General features: G+C 29.7%; 1 protein-coding gene and 1 long non-coding RNA gene across 4 annotated transcripts in view; one reads left to right on the top strand and one right to left on the bottom strand.

Moving 5' to 3' along the window:
- The window catches only part of LOC118205110 (uncharacterized), a 31237-nt gene extending 27833 nt beyond the window's left edge, over positions 1-3404 (top strand). The window contains exon 2 of the long non-coding RNA XR_004760940.2: positions 3187-3404. This is a non-coding gene — a long non-coding RNA (uncharacterized LOC118205110). The remainder of the gene's footprint in view (positions 1-3186) is intronic.
- Positions 3405-5091: 1687 nt separating this feature from the next.
- LOC118197909 (pre-mRNA-splicing regulator WTAP-like) overlaps positions 5092-26774 on the bottom strand; it is a 65110-nt gene continuing 43427 nt past the window's right edge. For all 3 annotated transcript variants that reach the window (XM_085827011.1, XM_085827013.1, XM_085827014.1), the window contains 2 exons: positions 10959-11113; positions 5092-6488 (listed from right to left, as the gene is read on the bottom strand). In XM_085827011.1, coding sequence (XP_085683137.1) covers positions 5494-6488; positions 10959-11113 — 1150 coding nt within the window. In that variant the 3' untranslated portion in view covers positions 5092-5493. The remainder of the gene's footprint in view (positions 6489-10958; positions 11114-26774) is intronic.

Below are 26774 nucleotides of genomic sequence, written 5' to 3'. Positions count from 1 at the left end.
TAATTGTTCTTTATTTCATAAATTAGGGTTCATATTTTTAATTTTATAATTTCTGCATGCCATCTTACCAGACTTAAACTGATGATCTATAATCAAAAATTCATAATCCGGAATCGCCGAAGTCCCGACGAGTTCGGATTAACGACTTTTGACTGTATATATTGTTGCGAAATTACCAAGCCGCAGTTAGCGAGTATTGAACCGTACTCTCTAAGTGCGGCTTGGTAATTTCATAACAATATATATCTATATGTTAGACCCAATTCTTTTAAATGAAATTCCTCCTGAGGAAAAAAGTGTAAAGTAATAAAACTCAACATTTTTTCAAAAATGTACACTTGTCAAAGCATTGCTCAGGAACAAACATCTGATAGTCACATGGGATGTCAAGAGTTTGCATTACATGATGACAGTTATGCTTTACTCCTTCATGCTCACTATCAAATGAAAGAACACTATAATGTTCACATTTTAAAGACAAATCATCAATAACTGATGCCATGCTAATGTCATTTCTCCGATATCCAAGGTACTCACACTCATTCAGTTTGCAAGCACAATTTATTTTCTCGCAGTAAGACTGATGACATCTATCAATGATTAGCTGAGAGTCCTTTGTGTTATCATCCATTATGTAGACAATTATGCACTAATCCAATTAGGTACTATATCTTCAGCATGGAAAAATAACAACACTTTGAAAAGCTAATCCAACACCTTTTTATTTTATAAAGAGATTTATGTGCCATTTGGTAATATACAATAGATTTTACAGATTTAAGAATTTTACCTATACATATAAATGGTTATTACTTTATTATTTGCTTAAGACTAAAAATTCAGTGCTGAATCTATCAACATCATACAACCTCCAAGATGCAAACAATAGAATTTGCGGTTAATAAATTCATGAAACTGCAAGATTTTGAATTAAAATCTATTTCAAGCTCCACTTTGATAAATAATAAGCAGAATTTATGGCTAAATTCCCATTAGTATAGGCAGTGATTGGGAGGGAGAGGATTTTTTTTCCATATTTATAACAAATCCAACATGGGCTAAACCTAAAGAGTTACTTCTTAATGCTAAAGAAGAGATGATGAGAAATTTAGATAAACTTAAAAAGAATAATGCTGAAATTATCCATATTATTTTATAGCTAATATACGATTCTGATTATTATGATGCTGACTCAGAGCTGTGGCCTCAAACTGGTGTGTGGAAAGAACATTCATGCGGCCTGCAAACATATTTCAATTGTATATTTCTTTCAAGTACAATGATTTGAAGGTACTAAAGATTTCAAGACTTCAGTTACTATCAAACAAAGAAAGATAAAAAAAATCTATAAATGCAGATAATTAATTTTCACTGTGTTATGAATTTATTCAGATATCTGAAGATACAGATATTAAAAAATTTTATTCACGGTTTTAAAAAAATTATTTTCCACTAAGAATACTCACTTTATTGGGGAATATATTTAAATATGAATAACTTTTTATCACTGTTGAAATTATGAGACTTATCCACATTTACAGTCCACGATCAAGATAGTTTCTCTCCAAAGGTAGCTTTAGAAGAATCGATATACCATCAAGTATCCTAAGAAATAAAGGAGTTTGTAACTATTTACGTCCAGATATATGTATTTTTATTTATTCATCGAAGAAAAATTTAATAAATAAGAGAAAGGAACTATGTTGTTGTTATTTACTCTCAAGTTTTGTCCCACTTGGAAAGCTTAAGATTTCAAAATTTGTTTTATTTTTACTTTAAATTGAAATAAGTTATTTAATACCCAATTAAATATGTTAGATTTACTTCAAATAAATGTCAGTTGGAAAATGTAATGTTAATCTATGAATATATTGTGTAACCAACAAAAATATGCAGGTACTGAATTTTATAGTTCAGAACGAATAAACATGAATTTGAATTTCCTTTGCGATATTATTATTACATTTTATATATAGTTTGATAAAATTTAGCAAGCAAAATTTATAATTTATTTTATTAATAAATTTTTATAATTATTTATAATAATAGTATTTTTTATTTTATTAATAAAAAATTTCCTTTTTGTAAAAATAAAAGCCTGTTTTTAGATCGTGCATTTGGTACATATGCAATTTGAGACCACTGTTTAAGAAAAATAAATCTGAAATTTTTAGAATATGAAAACTATGTAATGGACTGTGAATTAATTATATACAACTGAAATAAATTCAAACAAAAAGTTTTAAAATATACTACTACTAAACAGATCTTGAAAGTATTATAAAAATATTTTATATACATGACTTTTACTTCTATAAAAAATGTCAAAAAGAAATGTTCATTAATTTTTTAATTTCTTCTGTTTTACTCAAGCTAAATTATTCTAATTTTTAGTAATTCATACCTTGTGGCCTGAAATGAAACTCTAAAATGTTTACTACCTCAGGTGACAAGCTGTGTGAATTTCTGGTATTTCAAATGACTGTATAATCTTTTATTATCCAGCAAAATTGAAGATCCTTATGCATGTTTCACCCTTTAATTTAGGATTTATTCTATTATTTTAAAGTTCCACCTATGTAATGTGAATTCTTAAAGTATATGTGACTTGTAGTTAGACACAGCAAGTTTAAATAGAACCCAATGAGATATAACTGAACACACACCCAAGAAAATATTAAAACCAAATATCCAATATGCCAGCCTAAGACAATCATTCATTTATAATTACTATTTTTAACTGAAAATTTACAGTCAAAGAAGTATATTAAAACTATACAACCATATCATAGAAAACATTTGCATGTTACATTTCTCATTTGATGTTTCTTCCTCTCCTTTGTTCTCTAAGCCTGAAACTAAATTCATATGATACACTGAGATAGTTTAAGGAGCTTCAAATATAAACAGGAATGGTTATGCTGTTTTTACAATGAATTCAAAATTATGACTCATTACACACACATATAATTTATTGACAGTAGTACTGATTTCTCTTTCCATCACCCTTAATTAATAAGTATGTCAGAGCAGGAGGCTCAAAACAGTATTACACAATGACTCATTAGATGTTTTACTAAAAAGGTGTCATTCCATCTCAGATATATTCAAAATTTAAAAATCAATATGAAGATGAGTTTCTTTCTCAATCTACAGTATGACTGATGCAAATCTTTTTTAAAGCAGGCTGGATGAGAGTTGAAAATAGACAACAAGTCTAATGAAGAGGTTACTGAAACTCAGCAAGAATGGATCAACATGCAATCAAATGACTTTTATTATTTTTCTGGAACTGGGAAACTTCCTGGCTGCAGGAAAAGTACTGCAGTGGCAAATGACTTTGTAGAAATATAATATGTATATTCAGTTTATTCAATGAATAAAGTTTAGCTGATATATTCCTACTTACATTTGAACATTACTTATATTCTTTGCTCAGTCCAACATAATTAACATGGTGGCTATACAGCCCTTAAGAACTTAAAAATGTTATTTCCATACTCTTCGTTCACAATACTGATCACTACACAATTTATACTTAAACATTTATCAGACCTGCAAACTATCTATGACTGTGGACTAAAAAAAAATATTTTCTTGAACCTTCGCTACTGTGATATGATTGTTTAATATATGTCAAAACTTAGCAGAAATACTTTCACCAGTGTTGTCAAATGTCTCACGTACGTAGCTGGCACACAGCTTTCAAAGAGACTGTTTCAGTTATAAATCCTTCTATTTAAACCAATGTTGCAAGAACCTCATTTCTCAAAAAAAGTTTATTCTAGAGCATGTTGCTAAATGTGAATAATCCTATTATGGATTGCATATTTGCCATTAAACATTATTATGCTCAACTACAGTCAGTTCTTTATGAATTGTATATTTCTTTCAAGTTTTACTGTTCACAACAGACAGAGCTTCTAATATGTGGTTTTATTAATGAAAACAAAGCCAAAAATTCAAACTGTATTTTCAAAAAAATTGAAGGGGGTTAATGAGCGAGAAAGTGAGAGAGAAGGAAAAAAAAAGGGAAGGAAAATGAAAAAAGTTTAAAAAATTTGAAACCAAATAAAATCAATATTCATTACAAAATTCAATGAAAAAGGTTTCTCATTTCTGTGATTTTCTGAATATACAAACAAATTTAACTGAATATTAACACAATTCATTATGCAGAAACAAAAGGAGAAAAATTACATCTCTTACCTGAATACTACATAACTTTTTTTAAATCCCTTTAACCAAATTCAATTAGCACCCAAGAAATATTAAATTTGTTGAATTTCTGGGCATTTTTATTTAAAGGACAATGTACGTATAAAAAATTTATAATAGCACAACTACATCTATAATACTATTTCGCTCAATCACATGGATATCCACAAAACTGGCAGTACATGAATGATAAACTATTTTCTTAAATGCAGCTACATATAACAGTAAATGCTCTGTTCAAGATTATGTAATAGTTAAGTATGTTTAAAAACACAGAAAGCTCTCTCTTTTTTAAATTCATGTTTTAAAATACCCTGCTAGAGAACTTTTAAAACAGTAAAAATGTGGTTACCTAACAGGAAGTTTAAGTGATTAACAAAATTTTAAATTTTAATATCTTTTCTAGCATACAATTCACATCTCTAGAGAATAATATTTAAATCACTTTAAACAGAGCACATTTACAGCTCACAAAACAACACATTTTCAATTCAAAACAACATTACATTTAGACTGTGTTTGATTTACTAGATTTATTTAAATGATGCCATAAAGACCTTTTTAAAATTTCAGTTTATATTGATAATTGAACGAAATTTCAGTTTAAATATAGGAAATTTTAATAGTATTTCAATAAGAATTTTAAATAAACTTAATAAATTATTTTAATGATATAGGTTTGTCAGTGCAATGAATAACAAAAGCTTAGGTATCTAAGAGCCTGCCTCACAATTAATTTCTTTTGAAATTCTGTTCTAATTAATACATTGCAAATGTTTACATATTTACTTTTCAACCATAAATGCATTTTCTGTGGAGTATTAAAAAAAAACACTTAAACATCTAATCACATAACAAAAAAACACACTCACGGAGACACTATTTCTTTTTTATTTTTATAAAAAAAAGTTTGATGTGACAAGTTATCTTTACACTGTCTAAGATGTAACAAAAAAGTAAAGCACTGAAAAATTTATTCCAAAAAAATCTGTAAAAATAAAAATTACCAATCAGTAGTACATAATGCCAACTTCAGAAATTACATTTCAATTTAAGTAGGGCAAAGTAAACAGCAGGTTTAAAAAGTGAAATATTCTTTGCATAAATGTTACTTCCATTTTTATGAAATGACTTAAAAACAAATAAATGGTTTTACATAAAATAACAAACTTATAAAAAATTTGATTAAATGTCTATAAATCAACTCTTATATTTTCATTAAAGCGCATAAATTTCTCATACCAGTTATACATACATTAATTAAGCGCATCTCTATTATTTATCTTCCCCCTTTTTACTTAATTCACCATTACCAAGTGAAGAATCACTCGGATCTGGCTGAACCTCGGTCCTTTCTTGTTTGGCTGAAGCCCAATATGCTAATGTCTGAGCAACTTGCACTTCAGTATCTGTATCAATTTCTAAAGATGTCCGTTTTTCTTCTACTGTTCCTTGATGTGCTTCTGCTTCTCGGCGCCGAGTGCGTTTTCTAACAGGTAAAGAGTCTTCTTTGATGCCATCCACCTCAACAGGAGTGCGAGGTCTAGTCCGTTTACGACCTCTGCCTCCTTCTGACGTCCTTTTAGAAGAGCTATTTTGTGTAACAGCATCAACAGTCTCAGGAATTTCATTATCTCCTACCAGTTTATTTACTTCCAAAGGATGTTCACTAGTCCTCGAAGGAACAGTCTGAGAAGTATCGGAACCATCAACTAAATTTGTTCTTTCCGCTAAAGGAATTTGCTTTTCATGAGAAACTGCATTTTTATTTTCTACTATTACTGAATGGTCACTGCCTTCTGATGCATTATTTGTAGGCAAGTCATGTGAAGTTTCTTTTTTAACAGCCGGGTTTGCTGCTGAATCAAAAACAAACATTTTTACATCTTGGGAATTTGTATCTGCCTCTTTTTCTGGAGGTGGTGTCCAAGGCTGTTGGGAATTTGATCCCTTATCTGTGATAGGATCTGAAAGACTTTCAGTTCCATTTAAATCATTTGAAAGAGAAGCTATAGAATCATTACTAAGTTTATCTTTTCCTGAAATAAGCTGTCCATGAGAAAATTGACTATCTGTATCTCCTGTATCATCAGGTCCCAATATTTTATGATTTTCAGGAGAGCCATTAGGAATAGCAGATAGTTTTTGTTTATCTTGTTGTAGTTGGAGAAGCTGATCTTTAGCCTCTCTTAATTGTTGCTGTAAATAATATATAGTGCTTTGCATTCCTTCCACATCTTCATCAAGCTCCAGTAAGAATTCATCAAGTTCTGAAAAATAATTTATAAAATGCATTAAAATAAAATTAAATAAATGTACATGAGTTTTTGAGTTTGGGAAAGGAGGAGAGATGATTGTCTAGCGATGGTAAATGTTAATAGAACTCTAGTTAATTCCACTTTACAAAGTAATGCCATATTCAGAAAAAGAGATTCTCAGTTAGTAAGTTAGTATTGCATTTTAAGTTTTAAACTTTTTTTTTTTTCCCCTTAATTTAGTTCTATTATTAGTTCTAATATGATTTAGATTTTACATTTGACATATATAAAGAGTTCCACAATATGTTCTTCAAGGTTTCTGAGAAGCATCTTAATATAAATGATTCATGCATTTATTACAGAAAAGTAATCAAAACTTATATTATTAAATGCCACTAAATGCTTTTCTGCAGCTTTCTACAAAGAAACATAACAAAAAATTTTCATAAACATTTAGTACATCAATTGTTAATAGTTTTCTTGCCATTTGGAATATTCAATATATTATCACAAGAGACTTGAAGTATAAAGTATAAAATAAAATATGCAGCATGATTTCCTTGTCTTTTTAAACTAGTGTTTTCCAAACATTAGCATCTAAATCCATATGCCTGTAACTGTGCAATCAACACGCATTAACAAGACAGTGTATGCTTATTTGCCTTAAAGTGGATCCCCCCCCACACACAGACAAGTTTTGAAAAGGCTTCCAAAAGATTAGGACAACAAACTGGTAAGTTTCTAGAAGTATGTTATAGACTTATGAAGGCGAAAAAAAAAAAAAAAAAAAAAGCTTTATTGTCATATACTGAATATATAGACGAAATCCCTGTAATGTTTGATATAATATGAAATAAAGCAACTGATGTGAATGGAACAAATTCGGTTCACATAAAAACAACGGGCCACGAAAAACCTCACCCGAATGTAGTCCTCCCCTGCTTAGCAGTCGGTACAAAATTAAAACCCCAAGGTTGCTCTAAAAAGAAAGACGATGCCAAAATGTAATTTCCCAAGTAGTGTTTTCTTTCATGTCACAAAAAAATATGGAGGTACAAAAACAGTGTATAGTTGTGAATAAGAAATATTTCGCAAAGGTGTCCTATTTCCTAAAAGAATCCAGAAAGTATAGTTTGGGACATGTTCAAATGGATCCAACGGATAATATGAAGAAATTGTTGAAAGAGCGTAATACAGGCACAAGCAGTTATACCACATGGATTTATGCCATTAGTTCAGCCTTTAGACGAGTGTATCAATAAATCATTCAAAGAAAATTTTAAATGACAGTGGAATACATGGATGTTAGGAAGTGAAAAAACTTTTACAAAAGGAGGCCAAATATGTCCTCTCAGTCTAGAAATAGTGTGGGAGTGGATAATAAAAGGTTGGAATGAAATTAAACACAAGCCATTTGAAAAATGGAGTACATCTATCAAGGAAGATGATTATTTATTTACAGATCAGAGTAACAGTGATATTGACAATCAAAAAGAATTCAACAATGTGCTTGAAGATGCAGCAGAAGATCAACACGCTGAATTTTTCATATTATCCAATAATGAAAATTTAAGTTCTGATTTTCCAGAACTCAGCATAGCAAATTTAAAGGCACTTTTCCTTTATACATATACAGACAATACATATTATTTTTTAAACTGCCCAGGAATTACATCAGTATTTAAATCTATACAGAAGAATAGTCCAAGAATGAATTACATCTATTCTTGAAACAATTATGGTAACATTTTTATTATAAACAATTTCTAAAGAATTATCCACTTTTAATAATCAAATTAAGTCAGGTCATACTATCAAAATTCAACAGTAATTTACTCAGCCAATGGTTGAGTCTAACTAGTTTCCAAATTATGAAGCAAGCAGCAAGCATAAAGAGACATGCTGACAACTTTTCAGATATTAGCTGGTTTATTTAGACTTCACTGTGCTTATATTAATGGCAAACAGGAACAGATTTTTGAAAAGATTTTTCCAATGTCGAAAACCGAGAACACGGTAAAGACAAGAAGGATAACGATCAGAGTCAATTTCTTTTAAAATCCAAAATTTCAGTGTCCTTAATTCGACTATGGATGTGCAGGGAATAATGGCATATTTAATATAAGGATTCAATACAAGAAAATCTTTGTTGTTTTTTGTATGTAAAACATTTAAAAAGTTTTCAGAGAAGCAGAACTTATTTTTCTTCCTTTACTTTTAACACTGAAAGTAGTAGCTATATCTTGATTTATTTTACATGTCTTTAACTTTCAAATGAGTCTTTTATTCTCAATTCCAGAAACAATTTTCCCTCAAACCTGCAGTATCAGTTTTCACACTTAATTTTATGTGAATTATCTGCACTAACACTTAAATAATTCGGCATCTTTATTTAAAGTTTTTACTAATTAGTTGTATTATTTTTAAGTCTGAAGATTCTCCTTCCTAATCCAGGACAAATGTCTTCATCTGAGAATTGCAGTAAAAATTACCAGGATATATGATTTCTGAAACTGAAATTCATTTTGAACTTTATACAATTTAAAACTGTTATGTGGTTAATTTGCATATATAACTTGTAAACAATATAAATATGTTTCTTTTATCTTTATTTACCTTATTTGTTTGTACTGAATTTGGCTTCTGACCAAGGATTGCACTGTCCTGGATGTGCAGTCCTTGGGAGGGAAAAGTGTTGTGAAATTCTCAGCTGCAGTAAAATAACTTCCAAAGCAGGATTGCCAGATTTGGGATAAAATTGCCCATTTGGCAACAAAATTGGCAATATACCATAGGTGGAGTGAGAACATTGATTCTAGAAAGCATTCTTAGTAATTTTTCCGAGAATATTCTTGAGGGTAGGTTAAAAGCTATATACAGTCAAAAGTCGTTAATCCGGACTCGTCGGGACTTCAGCGATTCCGGATTATCGATTTTTCCTGATTATAAATCATCAGTTTTGAATCTGGTAAGATAGAATGCAGAAATTACAAAATTAAAAATATGAAACCGTAATTTATGAAATAAAGAACAATTATGATCTAAAGGGTATCAAAATTTACAAAAAGAAAAAGCTTAATATTTATTTGTTTACTTTATTAAACATTTCTTTCAATGTAAGTTGTTTAAGTTGCTTCGTTTCATGTGATAATACTTTCTCTTTAATTCTATCAAACAGACATACTTTCTTGTTTAGTTACAAAGTTCCGCTGTTCAAGTCCTATAATTGCTGTGTTGAGAATACCGACTAATTTGTCAATCGAAATTTTTTAGTTTTCAATAACCTCTGTGTCACTTTCTTCACTATCGGAAGCGAATTATAATGACAAGGAATTTGATTTAAATCATATCAAAGACGGAGTACATCGAGATGAAATGCTACATTTAGTAAGGAATTATAAGCCAAATAAAATAAAAACATGTGCCCTGAAGATAAGGATAGTGCTGAGAGATCAACTTCCAATTCATTGCGTGCCGCGGCGTGAAATTGATAAACAGACTTTCGCTTTGTAGATCCTTTACATATTAGTAAATATATATCGGAAATTCTATTTGACATAATCGAAAGTTCAAGTTTACTTTTATAAAATTGCTCTAACAGTCTGTAAAAATTAATAAGCCGGATCCAATTCGAAGATTAAGGAACAACGCTATCTGCAACATTAGCTGAATTAGATAATTTTAGCTTAGCTTATACCGTCCGTTACACATTAAACGCGCATGCGCACACACATATTCGCAGCCATAAAGGTCTTAGGGGCACTCGTAAACGGCTGTGCGCATGCGTGGGGGTCCGAATTAACGACTTTTGACTGTATACCCTGGCTGTATGCGTGGCTTAGCAGTATTTTGAATTCAGTAGCGTAGGGGTAGTGACTCGAGTTCCAAGATTAGGTTGAGAGCAATCAAACGAGTCCGGAGCTGTACTTTTGTGTTTTGCCGCGGTGAAAGTTATAGCCTGAAGGCTGTGGTGCTGATCATTTCAGCATGTTTATCACAGTTTTCTGACGATTGTAAATGTGTCTTTAGAACTGTTATATGTAATACTAGCAAATAAATTGTGTTTCAATCCTTCATCAAGTGTGATCATCAATCACTCTAAATCCTTAAACCCGCAAAACGCAACAATGTGCTATATGACCTATAGCAACATTTGATGTTAACTGTAGAATTGGAGCATGCCGTTTTCAAATATATCTACTCTCCTTCATAGTAATAATATATCATTTATCTTTTAAGAAAAGCTTTCATTTCTTTCACAGGTAATTTAGAGAAAAAAACAAGAAAATTCATCAGCCAGAAATCTTTTTTGCAGTAACAATAACAAAATATTGTTACATTAAAAATTATAAGACTAAATAAAGTAGAGAAATATATAGCAAAGCAGCTGAGAGGATACAAATAAAAAGGGATACCTCAGAAATGAGTCCCCCCAACAAAATTATACACTTATATGGCTAAAAAATTTAAATTAATAATTACCTGACTGACTTTTCTTCATTTCCTCACTGAAACTTTTCTGTAATGCTAAATCACCTTCAAGTTTGGCTGTTCTACCGGATGAAATAATCTTTCCTAATTCTTCATTCTCTTGATACAATAGTCGGCATTTTGCCATCAATCTTTTGCCAGTATTGCTATATGGGGAAAAAAGTAAACATATGATAATGTACTTTCTATGCAAAGCACTACAGGAGAACTTGAAAAAGCTTTTTTTTACCATACTGAATGTATATAACTGATTTTTAGTTCTTGGATAATTTTTGTTATATACACAAAACACCACACTGCTTTGTGAACACACTAAAATACACATAAATCCAATAACTCCATTTTTGTTTATTTAAAATACAATAACAATTCCAAATAAATTTAAAATTACTTAAAATATAATCACATTCAGAATTAAAATAGCTGAAACTATTACGAAGAGCATTAAAACGTCCAATTAAAATAACAAAAATAATACACCCTGAATAAGATACAAAAATTTCAAATATGAAAAACTAATGAAAGATTATTTATTACAGAGACAGAATATTAAAAAGAGTTACAGAAAGGATAATCATATTCAGATAGAATTCTACCGAGAATGATGAACAGCATATGTGAAAAATCATTGTTTTGGAAGATATACCTCCCATTACTTTTATTAATTTTATCTCCCATCCCTTTTAAACTAAGAGCAGAATGTTAAATTTTTTCCAACTATCAAAAATAGCTATCTTACATGTACATGAAAGAACCTCTTAAAAAATGTATGTGGAAAAATTTTCATATGCCTTAAGAATACCATGGCACCAACTTAGGCCAAAAGATAAAAATATATCTGAATTATGGAGGACAAAATAACAAAGAAAATAATAATAAAACCAATGCATGTGAGACAAACAATCATATACTTTTGGAAAAAAATCATCACAATATTACAGCAGAATGGAATGAAATAACTTGGACAGTAAGAACAGTGAGAAAGGTTATGTGAGATTCAAGTCTCTAGCTTTTTGAGCTGAATTAATGGTACAAAATTTACAGTTTGTTCAAGAAAAATACTTAAAGAAGGAGAATGATAATGTTTAGGGCTTGGACATTTGGGGGCTGCAGCTATGAGAGAAAATATCAAGGGCTATTAAATGATATTTTTCATAATATACATCACAATTCAGATTCAGATCATTATTTACTGGAAATTTAAACCATAGATCTTATGTCTCTTGAAATGTAATATTTGCCAAATCATGTGAAAGATAATCCCCTGGTAACAGAATGCAATGGTTAAAAAAAAAAAAAAAATGAGTAACACACTACTACAAATGCTATAAATGCCCCAAAAATGAGTAACATATTGCTACAAATGTTTAAATGCCCCAAAAAATGAGTAACATATTGCTACAAATGCTTTAAATGTCAAATACCCTTCCTAAAAAAAGTGTAAAGAAGACAGCAAGCTATTGTAAGCATTATCAGATGTGATAATTGCTAAGACAAGACCACAGAAGTTGAAAAATAGCTGTCCTTAAAAATTTGGCAACATTTGCTACACAAAAAATACAGAAGAATATGCAATCTCAGTGCAACATGTTTTAAATTGTTATTAAGTACAAATTACAAAAAACTAGTACAATGCAATATATTATTAATGCCTGCACCAAAATATGATCGGAAAAAACTGCATATAATAAAAATATGTCTAAAAGCCTGTTAATAACATAAAATTAAATTAAATAACATCATGTGTAATGTTCATGCTCTGCATGGTATACTGGAAACAATACGCGAACAGTATACAATTACAAACAATTTAATGAAGGAAATGAATGAAATGTGCTCCTTAATGAAGAAGACGCCTATAAAATGGTCCATGGACAACCCTCTTTAAACAGCATTTTATGTACCACATAATTCCATAAGGTAATGCAATCTTTAAGGGCTCAGAGTTTGAAGTGGAGAGCTTTTGCAATAAGCACCAAAAATATATATAAAAGCAACTCAGCTTAAGCAAGTCAAATTTATTTCAAAAGTTTAATTTACTACAGTTTTTATGCATTATTCTTTAAAGCCACATAAAACAAATGAAAAAAGAGAAAGTAGTGACATCTGAAGAGTGGCTTTTTTCCATGGAAACTAACAACAGATTTTAGAGGATTAGTTTTCATTAAAGAAATGGCTAAAAAAGCTCAATATATCTAGTTATAAATGATGGTTAATTCTTTACACACAGCAGGATTTCTGGTGCTTTGTTCTGCAGTCTTCATGGCCTACAGAAGTCATTTTCAAAGTACGAAAACTTTTACACAAACATTTAAGTTTTATTACCATGAAGAATGGGATTTTTAGGAATTAATACAGATATATATTAATTCAAGTAAATTTAATATTAAAAAATTTAGTACTGGAATAACTTCCTCATTCAGGTTTTTATCCATTTATTTGTTCGGCTCATTGCTTATTTATGTTGCTTAACTTCACCATCAGATATTTTTGGATATATAAAATGTTAGCTTCAAACATTCACACATACTTTTAAGGTTATGATTCAATAATGTTGCATGAATTTAATCAATTTGGGAGTACATCTGCTTCAGGATGGCTTATTTTTGCTTAATTAATTTACTTTTCACAAATTTAGCTCCTTTGTAAATTTTGATAGATTCAGCTTTGATTAGCAGGCTGTTTCGCAAAAATTTTAATCTGTATCAGAAAAAAATTATATTTGGTGTGTATGTGTGTACATATACATACATATTTAATAATAAAATTGGTCACAATACAATATTGTGTTTCAGTATTTAAAATTTTTAAAAAATCAACACTATAAATAAACAGGCACTATTTTGGTGTCATTTAATCTCTCCTAGATGGCTGAAATTTTGAATCCGAAGTTCTTGTTTTATTAATAAAGAGGAAACTGGAGTTTAGAAAAGACAGCTTTAAAAACTAACAGCAATATGTGGTAAACATCAAAACTGACAACATGATATTCTCCGAAAGAATGTGAGAACACATGTTAACATCACCAAGAAAACTTAACAAATTTCTTATTATAGCAACAAAAAAAATGACAAAGGAATTCAATACAAATAATCCGATATGCTTCATATAATGTATTTCAAGGGAATGCAAACTCTATGGGTTATTATCAATCATAACTGGGATGGAACTGACAGGTAACCCTTAAGTGCTTTGCTTCCAAATACCAATCAAAGAAAAATGAGTAACTTCCAAAAGCTACATAAAAATAAACCAAAATCAATGGAGATTAAATCCCATGACTCCTCTAATGGTTCAACTCCAAAACGTTTCCTTCTAATGATCTACAAACTACTACTAAGAATATTAAGCATTAAAATGTATTATTATATATCAATATGGGCTTGTCGTGCTCCCAATAATTAAACATAAAGTATCATTTTAAGTTTAGGCAAAAATTTTTTTCTTTATGAATATTTTGTGTACATAATGTGAAATAAAAAAAAAATTGACAGATTTAAAAATAACTAGTCTACCAAAGCTTAAATGTAAAAAATTTTATCCCATTAATAAAAATAATTTATGCAGAGAAAAGTGGACCATCATAAATGTTTAGCAAAACAATTCTGTTTTAACTTCTGAGAATGACATACGGTAGTAAACTTTAGCTTCTATTTATATAACACTTCATTAAAAAAGGAAAATATCAACCTAAGAAAAACTAATCCTACTGTTAGCAGCAGCTCTATATTGGCTTCCTCTGTTTTTCACTCATACGCAGATCTTTGAGGTATAATGCCCTCTACTCATTTATTCTCCCATGCTTTGTAAATTTTGTTAATATGTTTATATAAAATATTATTCAATTTTTACATAGATATTCGCACAACTGAAATTATCAGCTATTTCTGAAGACCAAAATAAATATATAATCTAAACAAATATGTTAATATAAATTAAAAACAATGGGATCACTTTATCTGATGATTTTCGATTTTTGACATTAGCTTAAACTTAATCAGAAAAATAAGAACAGTATACCTTCCTTAATAGTAGAATTACTTTACATAGCTTCTAGCTATATGTTAGCATCAGTAAAATATCAAATTAATGTAATTCAAAAAATAACTATGAATTAAAATATTTAATAGTTACCCTTAATTATTATAAAATAAATAAACTAGCTATAAGAGAAACACATATGCTATTATTAAGACACAATAACACGCCGAATAAATACTGATTCAGAAGTCAAACAACAAAAATCAGCGTTGTGCGAAAAATCAAAATTTTGTGAATTAACGCTGATTTTTGTTGTTTGACTTCTGAATCAGTACATATGCTATTGTCAATTGAAATGTTTGCATGAAAAAGGCAAAAAAACAGAAACATCTCTAAGAATAGCACAAGGGGACAGAGCAAACAAAATTATTCAATTAAAATTTTAACAATAGGATAGCTACAGATTATAAATCTGAACTCTAATGTTTAAAGAGAAGGAAAAAATTATTTCCATAAAAACAGAATTAAAGCAATGCCTATAATCCCATTCAGAAATAAATCTAAAAACATAAAATACCATTCATCATATTTATACAGTGTCCTACACCTATTGTCAAACTTTAAAAAAAAAAAAAAAATTATCACTGACAGTTAAGGTAAGAAAAAAAAAGAACTATGAAAACAAAGCAGAAAATGCATTGTTCACAAGTTGTACAAAAAAAGACTAGAATGTGGGCAAAGAATAAAAGCTTTATTATGAAATGGAACAGAATGCAATAAGTAATCTACCTTGAAATAATGGCATAAGGGAATGACTGATGACCAAATGAAACATGCTGTGATAGTTAAAAATACTATGGCTTCTTTTAACATTTTTATATTCAATATCATCTAAAAATGGCACATCCTCAACAAATCAGCTCATTTCCCACAGCATCTGTTATGTAAATACTGTCTACATTATGGAATAAGTGAGACTGTACACATTGCCATGTCGTAGAACTAAGGTCCTCATCTACAAATACATGTACAAATTGTATGCAAGAGATGCTGGTTGCTGCTCATATGAGATCTGCAGAGACTGTGGTGACCACTCTTCTAAAAACACGATTTACACACGACAGTGCCATCTGTAACCTATTGCACCACTGCAAAGAAATTAACCTTATCAGAGTGCTGAGGTTGTGATTCATCACGGCATAGTTAATTAAGATAGTTCTCCAGTCTGAAAACTTGTAACTATCAAAATACAACTGCCAGAGCCTCCAAAGTCTGGCCTTTATGACAGTTTTCCTAAAAGAACTCTCGGGAATACAATTTTATACTGGATTAGAAGTGATATTCTTCTGCACAGCATCAGAACTCACATATCAAACCATTACCTATCATGTTTAACAGGTATGCAATTTAACATACTGCATTTCTTCCTCTCATCGAGAATCGTCTTGAGAAGGGATACTTTCATGACGGGATTTTTTTTCGGAGGAGGCTGGTTTATATTTATGTTATACATGGGGGGGGGAGAACATCTCGTACAGCTAGCTTATCAGGATTCTAGAATTCAATATTGAAATGAATTACACTGTTCAGTAATCTTAATTCACTTGACAAAAAATGTGATCATTTGAAATACAACTGAGCAAAAACTAATACTAGACTTGAAATTCACAGCCAAAATTAGCAAAAGCTCAAAGGGTGAAAGAACAGGACAAAGACGGGAAGAATAAAATATTTCATGGGAAATAAAAAAAAAGGTCTAAAATAACAAGCTTTTAGTGCTTTCAGGAATTAAAAAATAAATAAATTTTAATAATTTAAGAACATGAAAAGCTACATGAGCTCAAAAGGAACTCTTCCATGCTTTACATTATGTATAGTATATATTTAGTATTATATAAATACATATTATGTGTATTTCATAAAAAGCAGAAAATTTACAGACAGACAGCTGAAATTATTGGCACAGGACTGCAAATTGTTTACTTCATAGTCCTGTGCTTTGTTAATAAATGCTGAAAAAAAAAATGGGATCCATCAACTTCATGGAAAACAAGAGGACAAAAATCAATCCTAAATGATCGTGATAATTTTCTGAAATTATCAATGAAATCACAAAATATCTACTCTAAAATTCACAATAACATTCACTACAGAAGGCAAGACTATTCCCAATTGCATAATGGGCTAAGAACTATTGGGATTTGGGTTAAACAGATGTGTCGTGAAAAGGAAATCACTTGTAAGTTAGATTTCAATTTTCCAAGCAACAATAAGGATTGAACTCTGAGGGTAATGATAACAGATCTAGTAAATCCAGATTTAGGCTTTTCCGCCAAGATGGATTTATTAAAGTTAGATAAAACTATATAAAGAATTAGACCCTTTATGCCTACACAGGGAAACAGAAAAGAACTCCCTGATTTAGGAATAGCACAGCTATGGTTCAGGAAGGGGTACACTGATTGAAAGCACACCGTCGAATAGTAATTTACATGTCATTTCAGAATAGATCACATCACAGTTTTGTTGTATTGCAGTTTATTCACAATGATGAACTGATGATAGCAAGGGACCTCGCCTTTTTCATCCACTTCATACCCGGTCAATGAGATCCTATCAATAGATAAACCATTTACCACTGGGTGTCCGACTTTAAAAACTCTGAAGGAAATTATGTAAGAGAAATTTGCTGCCATTAAACCCAAAAAGACTCTTGGACAACTATCAAGAAAGGGTTAAATCAGTGCGTAAACAATGAAAGCCACCACTTGAGTGATGTTTTGTACCCCCTCCGCAAAAAAAAAAAGATGGAAATGGCACTATGTGTATTTTCGAGAAAATAAAAAAAAGAATATAAAGAATATCTTCTCTTATTTGGTTCGCATATTATTAACTTCACAAATCAGAGAGTTATTTTTGTCGCACCCTGTACTACAGAAGCATTTAAAAAATAAAAAATAAATAAATAAAAATAAAAGTTTAGGCCTAGTGAACAAAACTTGGCAAAGCTGTGAAGCAAAAATGTCAGCTGAGTATATGAATGCATTATATGACCATCTTACTGCATCAATGGTTTTTCCCCCCTTCATTAAAGGCAATGGTATATTCCAGGATAATAATACAAAGATCCACTGAACTCAAATTATGAAATATTTATTTGAGCAGCATGAGACTATTCACAAAAATCAACAGATCACTGGACTGATTGCAATCCAATACAGGATACACTAGAGAATAATTGGAGGAATGGTTCAACTAAGAGAATTGATAATTTTGTTGATGTAATCTCAGACAATAATAAATGTGGAAATTGCACAACACTGCTAAAATAATACCACAGTATATGCATGCTGTAATTCAGGCTAAAGTTGGTATAATGAAGTTCTAACACATACTAATTTTTTAGAGGGAGAAAACAATATAAGCTATGTATAAATATATATATATGAAATGTAATTTCTCATATATTATTTGTTTTGTGCAGCCGGGGCAATAGGAATGAGACAAATTTTGGAATATAAAGTGGTAGGTTTTTTTTAGCATCCATCTCGTAAGCGTTCTCCTCGTACCTTGAGCAGAAGCCCTACTTCACGAGGATCCTCCAATCAGCGATATTAATTGAAATCACGAGGTGACGCTATCTTCTCATCTGGAGTGTAATATGACAGATTAATGTAATATGTAGATTAATGTAATAATCTTTATGTAATATGACAGATTTATGAGTTTGGCGATTTGGCGGGCACCAACAGGTTAATATATTTTATACTAAAGAAAGGATTTCGCCAAAATTTAGGAACAGGGATGCAATTTAGGTAGATAATCGCCAACACATTATTAAGCAATATTAATAGAATTTAATTTAATCAATTAATTATTATTAATAGAATTTAATTTAAAAATATCATTACATATATATAATTCAATACACATCTGATGTTTGAAAGATTGTTTTTAATACCTAAATATTTAAAAAAATCTATTAAATCTACCTTTGCAAAGCCAATTTCAAAATCAAAGACAAAATACAAATAGCATATTTCTTTTAATGCTCCAATTTTGTCACGTAATTTGCAAATAAGAAAACTTTCTTATAAATATTGGATTCCACAACCTTCTCCAATAAAAAATTTCAAAATTACAGTAACTAAATACATATTTGTATTTACTTATTAATATATATATTCAGAAATTACATTCTATCAGCAGGTCAATCCACAAAATACTCTGTTCTATAAACTTCAAAAATATGACTTTTGAAACTCAGTATTCAGAAACTGAGAGATATCACTTTTTCAAGTTTCAAAAATATTTTCATGTTGTTCTGTAAGAACTTAAAATGTTTCAGGGAATTATAAATACTACCAAATGCAACATAATTTGTCCTCTGTTATGTGGAATGCAAAAATATATTGCCACTATACATTTCTTATAGTTTCAAAATTTCTGAATCATATCCTATATCTGCTTCAATGGTGTATGGGGACGTATGAAAAATTTAATGATGGTCATAATTGATGGTTCACGAGAAAAAACACAGTAATAAATTCACTTTCGTGAAAGGATAATCTGGTGAATAGATACCTTATAAATTTAATCACTTTACATAAATATTAACCCTCATAAAAAATTTTCTTCTCGAATTCTAAAATGCTCTCTGAAAAACACGAAAGAAAAAAAGTCGCCACTTCTTCCCAATTTCCTCACTTAGCATCTTCAGGAACATTGTCACATTACAAGCAGCAACTAACTGCACATATCTCTACCAATGAGATATCAGCAATTCATAAAATGAAGCATTATGGATTTCCCACAAATTGAAAAAAAAAGGGGGGAAAGGGTGATTTTCAACTCGGATGATTGTTACATGGTGCTTTAAGGTTGACATGCTTGTGGAATTTTTGCTTTGAAGCAAAAAAATAAACTCAGATAACTCAACTATAAGACTTTAAAATGCTGAAGGCCAAAGGAACAGGTACAAAATTTCAACATGAAAGGAATACAAGAAAACAAGTTAGAGGTGAAAATACTGCTCTTCATTTTTGTTAGTTTAGTGCCTAAACATAACCTCATTTCAAAGTTTAATACACTTATTTAAAGCACATAGAATAATGTGTTTTCAATTACTTATGATTTAAATGAAACAAGAAAATTTTTTAAATTTATTTCTGAATTGGTAAAATTTGGATTCATTATAGTTTTCTGAATTGATTCTTGAAGAATAAATTGAATAATAGATATCTCTAAAACATTTTTTGTGTCATTTTCATCGGTAGTTAGCACATTATGCATTAGACAAATTTATATAAAAAGAAAAATGAATCTGATCAAAAAGAAAGAAATAAAAATCTAATTTTAAGCTACTAATAATTCATAACACCAGTTGTTTTCTGGGGATCATAATAATCAAGAAAATTAATGCTCTTTTTAATTAAAATGATTAAATCAACATTTTTCAAATAAAATCTAGAACACATAATAAAATTAAAAAATAATGAAATACCAACAAAATAAGTTTAAATTGTGTGTACGGAATTTTACCAAACTTACTTAATGTTTAAAAGCGTGAATTATAAATGGCTGTATGGAGATCTAAGCTATTAATAGTCCCTCTAATAACAGTTATTTTATACTTTACTGCATAATTTACATATTTAGTTCATTTTAAGTATAAATTAATGAACAAGAGATAGACCTTACATAAACCCATTGTACACATTTGAAGCGGAGAAAATCAAAGGGGCAAAATATTTATTGGCACAAAATACTTTAAAGAATTTAGCTTTGCAATTATTCAGTTCCTCTTCATCCTAAAATATAGTCGTCTTAATTTTTTCGAACAAACTTCTTAATGATAAAAATATACTCCAAAAATTTATATTGTCCACTCAATTAAGCAAAATTTGCTATCGAAATGGGATCACAAAATTCTATTTAGATAGAGGAAAAAAAAAAAAAAAAAGACTTCTCCTTTCTTCACTTTTCAAACTTCTTAGAAAATTTAAATGTTGACACCCCTCTAAATATAATATTATTGTATAATCCACTTCATAATAAATGCAAATATTGTTTGAAAAGTGCTAGAAAAATAATGTCAATGAAAAAGATGACAATAAAAGCATACTAAACTCAAATTTCCAATACATAATTTCATTCGAGAAACCCTTGACACTTCAGTATGCAAAATCAATTACATACTTACCTCATACCCATATGCATAGCTTCTTATCACCATATGACAAGTTAAAAGAATACTGGAATTCAGACAATAAAAAAACTAGTTTATACAATTTACTCACCCTTACTCAAAAACTGCTTAATGCTACTGGGAAAAATGAATATCTGAAGTTTAACACTTTAAAATTGAAAAATATTTCTTTTTCCGCCCTCTTAATCTTCCAGTAATGTCTTGTCTGATTCTTTATGAGCTTACAAATATTTTCCATAACAGTTCTCATTAGAAATATATACAAAAGAGGACTCTCATGCATATCCTAAATCTTCCACCTATAGTGTTCATTTCACATAAGGCACTTTTAGAAAATAAATAAAATATGCAGCATAATCACATTATTTTTAGATAATAAACCACTGCACAAAAGCTTTTCAGGAAAAAATAACCAAAATCTTTTTTGAAATTTCATGTAACATACAAACACGGTGCGAACTTCTGTTGTTCTGCATAATTTCAAGTCAGTTCTTTTCATAATCTGTATATTATACTATCGATGCTCTAAAATATTCAAACAAATGCAAGAATATTTCCCCCTTATTTTAAGGCTGCTTTAAAACTCTTAATAATAAGTAGCTACACTTTTTAATAAATTATAAATGAATACAATTCATTAAAATTTCAAACCAAATTAAAATTCCTTGCATAGGTTGCATATTAATTCACTGAATAACAAATATGTCAGAAATAAAATATCAGAATAACACTTCAAGTGAAATTAGTGACAAATAATAATTAAAAGTCTGGCATAGTTCTAAATCCTCAGTACTTTTGGTTCTGAATTGATTTAATCAAAATTGGTCACTAAGTATAGATATAACTTTGCTATTTAAATCAAAGAACTGTCTAAATTTTTATTATGATACTTGACATTTATGCTTCCAAAAGAGAAAATTCATTCAGTCCAGTGATTTTAACAGAAAGTATGAAAAGCTTGAAGTCACTGAAGAATACTGGAAGTAAATGCAAACCAAGTGTACAGAGTTTGCAATTTCAGCTTGAACTAACGTGCTTTATTTATTGAAATAAAGTTTGCCGTTTGAAGAATTATCAATAAAATCTGACATAATAAAGAAACTTTTTATGTTTGATTTTTCTAATACAGTAATGCATTCACTCATTAAACTACCCTCCTCAAGATGAGTTATGTACATATACAATATAGACGTTTAATGTAATTCAATAGTTCAATTATTATCAGCAGCATGCATATACAGAGTTCTGAATCATAAGTATAAAAGAGACTGAAAAAATAGCTCACAAAAGCACACTGAATTCATTATTACACACTAAAGAGCCACTGCCTTGACCAAATAAAAAATTACTCAGCTGAGACAGACATAACCATCTCAAATCACAATAAAACAGACCTTAATATTGTTTCAGTGCAAACACCCATGGCTACAAAGTAGTTGAACTCAGATAATGGGGTCCTCTTCTCTTACCTGACCAAATTAAAGGATAGTTAATTGGAGACAGTTATCTTTTAATTTAATGATAACAGATGGACTCAGTACTCCTGAAAGGAATGGAAGTAATAAACTATGAAAGTATATGCTTGCTTTAACCTCAATTATGTTGCTTATTTTTTTGGTCAGCATAGACCCATGACCCCAAAATGCTATTTTCAAGACTGCTTCTTTTGTAAACAACAGAAACTGCTTGTAAGACAGTGTGTGTAACTTGAACTCATCAAAAATATTAAAATATACATATAAGTAGCTTCATGAGATTCTAATATCTAAACGACAACAACTAAAACTACTACTATATTCCTCTGTCCAGTGCAAAATTCACTTTTCACTCTGTATAACAAGAACACAATGAGTATCATAAAGAGCTTAAAATTACCTTTCCAAACCTATAATTCATTGATATTTCATATTATGATCTATTCCACAAAAATTATGCATTACAACAGAGAGACAGGTAAGTCTAAACATTCTTTGTTCCCAGATATCAATAAGAATATGCTCATCAAACTGTTGATAAGTACTAGCAAATATGCGAGAATTTCAAGCTATAATTTAACAGCTTGCAAGTCTCACAAAATAAAGTAAAAAATTCCTGTCAACTTCAAAAACAGTTCATTATTCCCTATTTACTCTACAATATAAATCATAATACCTGCAGCAAAGCAGTTTCAGAATATTGACACTACTGTATAAGTGCAATGATTTCAGATAAATGAGGAAGTACATTTCATTAAACATATATCCCTAATAATAAACAGAAAATAAACAAACTTAATCGACTCTTGAGTATGCATGCATACATTTGTGTTTGTGTGTGTATATATATATATATCATATATTCCGATATATAACATGCACCAGTGTAAAACTTGCACCTATAATTTCAACCTACATTTTTTTTAAATATTTAAGTACGTTCATTGTAAACAAAACCACATACCCAATCAATCCATTTAAAAACAGAATTATTAAAAAAATGCATACTGCTTCACTTTTTTAATTAGCTATTACTTTGATAAACTCATTTTAATACCTTTAATTAAACAAATAAAATATGAAAAGCAAGGAAAAGCAACATATTGATAGTGCAGACCGAGAAAGATTTTGTCATAAAAATAATGCATATGTTATCTGAACATTTAGAACATACATATTTAATCATAGCCTCTTACATATCACTATATAAAATGATACTGAAGTAAATCTTAAACTGATGAGAGTATCATAAGTTACCAAATGCATAACCCATAACAAATGTATTCAACAAGGTTTGAAATAATTTCAGTAAATATTTAAAATTTTTATGAGGCAAAACAAATATATACAAAATAATTCATTTGAAGACTTTTCCCAGGCTTTCCAACAATGGCTTACTGAAATGACAAGCGATATGAGGGACAATATGCGAGTAGAGAAAATGCTTGAAGAAGTATATAATTCTGCAGACAGCATGGATTGCATTCAATGTACATGTGCATGAGAATGTCAATTTAAGGTTTCAAGAGAAGGGGAAATAACTGGGGTATGAATGCACTTCTGATGCGAATGAATTTGCAGAATCGGAAGTCAGATGCTTTATCTTTCTGTAGTAATTGAAAGCCATGATTTTGAAGTGAATATCGAAGGCTTTAGTAAACTGCATTTTGCTTTAGTTTAAATGCTGTTAAGCTTATATTTCTTTTAGTAGTAAATATGGCTTCTACTGAAAACAACAAACAACACAGCGGTGATTTTAAATGCAAAGTCAATCAATTTGTGAAAGAAAATGTATGTCTGATGTTTGTGAAAGCTTCATACTTAAGTGGAAGAAAAATGAAATCACAATAATTATTATGTAAAGAATAACTGTGCTTCGCGTAAAGCAGCAATGAAATGGTCTATCCCAGAAAAAAGTGTATCAAATTGGGTTCTAGACAATAGGCAGAATGGATTAATTTTGACAAGAAACAGTATATACTTATTAGCCTAAAAGTGGGCAAAAAAGATTGCAAATGCAAGTGAAAACTGTAAAGAAACTTTGAATTGGTGTAGTCAATTAATGGCACAGAATAAATTAGTTCTACGAGAAGAAACAGAAGTTTCACAAAAGCTTGCAAAAGATTTATATAACAAATTGCTGTTTCCAGAATATTACTGGCCTACGAAAGTAAAAAAAAAAAAAAAAATTGTCGCATACTGGAAATATTTCCAGTAATGTTTGATATGGCAGGAAATAAAACGATGTGAAAAAGAACAAAAACGGTTCACATAAAAATAAAAACTCGCAGAAAAATCTCACCTCATCACTGTGCTCTCCTGTGTAGAGGATACTACAAAATTAAAACCCATGGTTATTTTTAAAAGAAAGAGAATGGTAAAATATAATTTCCCACATCATGTTTTCATTCATGTTCACGAGAAAGTACGAATGGTCAAAAACGGTGTGAAAATAATTAGAAATGTTTTCGAAAGCATCCTGTTGACTTAAAAGAATTCAGAAAGTCTTAGTTTTTCATACATGTTGAGATCCTACCTAATGGTAATACAAAGAAATTGTTGTAAAGAGACAAACATACAGTCATGGCAGTTATTTAGGTGGATTAATTCCATTAGTGCAGACTTTAGATGTGTTTATCAATTAACCATTCAAAGAAAATTCAAAAACAGTAGAATACATGGATGTTAGAACATGAAAAAATATTTACAAAAGGAAGACATATGCATTATGCCAGTCTAGAAATAATGTGTCCGCGTGTAATACAAAGCAAAAAATAAAATTAAACCCATCATAGTTCAAAAGTCAATTAAAAAATGTACTTTATCTAGCAAGTGAAGTGGAATGGAAGATAATGATTTATTTATGAATAAAGACTAACAATGAGGGTAAAGATGACACAGAATTCAATGATATACCTGAAGATGTAATGGAAGAAGACTAAGATGAACTTTTCATGTTATATGTTGTATTAAAAGTGTACATTATATGCCAGAATATATGGTATGTGCATAATATAAATACACATACACAAACAAACACATACATTACCATTAGCACATACATTTACAAATTAAAAATCTCAGTTACCTAGAGAATTACATATAACAATAGACTTGATTATAAATTTTACTTGCAAGCTAAATTCAAAAATTTGCAGCATCTTTATAGATCTTACATATATCAGATATCAACCGAATTGCATATAGAAGGAGGATTAAGTGTAACTAGAATAAAAAATTATAAAAACACTCCTCACTATAGTCGCATTCAAAACTGAATTTGCCACTGAAGTATGTTATAGACCAGCTTCCTATAATAAGTATCTATAGTTAAACGATTTAGAAAATTTCCTGTAGTAACAATATAAATATCTATACTACCAATACTCTTAATACATAAGATATGTTAACATAATTTATAATACAATTCATCTAAAAAATTAAATATTTCCTTTATACCTTTAACAAAGTGTAGACTTTGCTAAAATTTAATTTCTTTAAATCAAATATCACTTTAACAATGTATGTATTTTGTTAAAGTGGTATTATGAATACATAAAATGCCAAATAATCTTCTTGTTTTTGCTTTTATAACTGTCACTTGTCAATAAAAGGTAGGAAATATACAAATTATTTATATGCTGTTAAATGTTTACACAGAAATTTGATCTTGCATAACTTAATGTCAATGCTTATGCTTGTCATTCATGCACAAATGATTAACTCATTCATAAAATCAGTGGGCTCCAAGCTGATACTTGGGATATAACAAAGAAGTAAGTTCATGATCATTTGGCAAGTGCTTGATCGTGTGTAACATGAGGGCAAAATTCTCTCGTTGTTCACTGTGTCTGGTTGCACTAGCATCTGGAGAGCTCAATGCTATGAAAGTGCCAGCTTTAAAGCTGGTGTTGACTATAACCAATTAAAATATATAATAAGACTTTAATGATAATTTTCTGCAGTTTAAAGCACGAAAATACTAGGCATATTTATATTTTGTTTTTTAAATTGTTTTGTAATTATATAATAACTATATACATTATACAATATTATATGGGATACAAATTATTTGTCTTAGAAGTATGTTATCAAAAATTTTTGGAGATCACTGTATTAAATAATAATAACTCCTATGCATAT

Source organism: Stegodyphus dumicola, chromosome 11 (assembly GCF_044657685.1).
Source record: "Stegodyphus dumicola isolate Sdum_Otavi_A_Nest chromosome 11, ASM4465768v1".
NCBI classification, from domain to species: domain Eukaryota; kingdom Metazoa; phylum Arthropoda; class Arachnida; order Araneae; family Eresidae; genus Stegodyphus; species Stegodyphus dumicola.
This window is presented reverse-complemented; position numbering and strand designations above follow the sequence as displayed.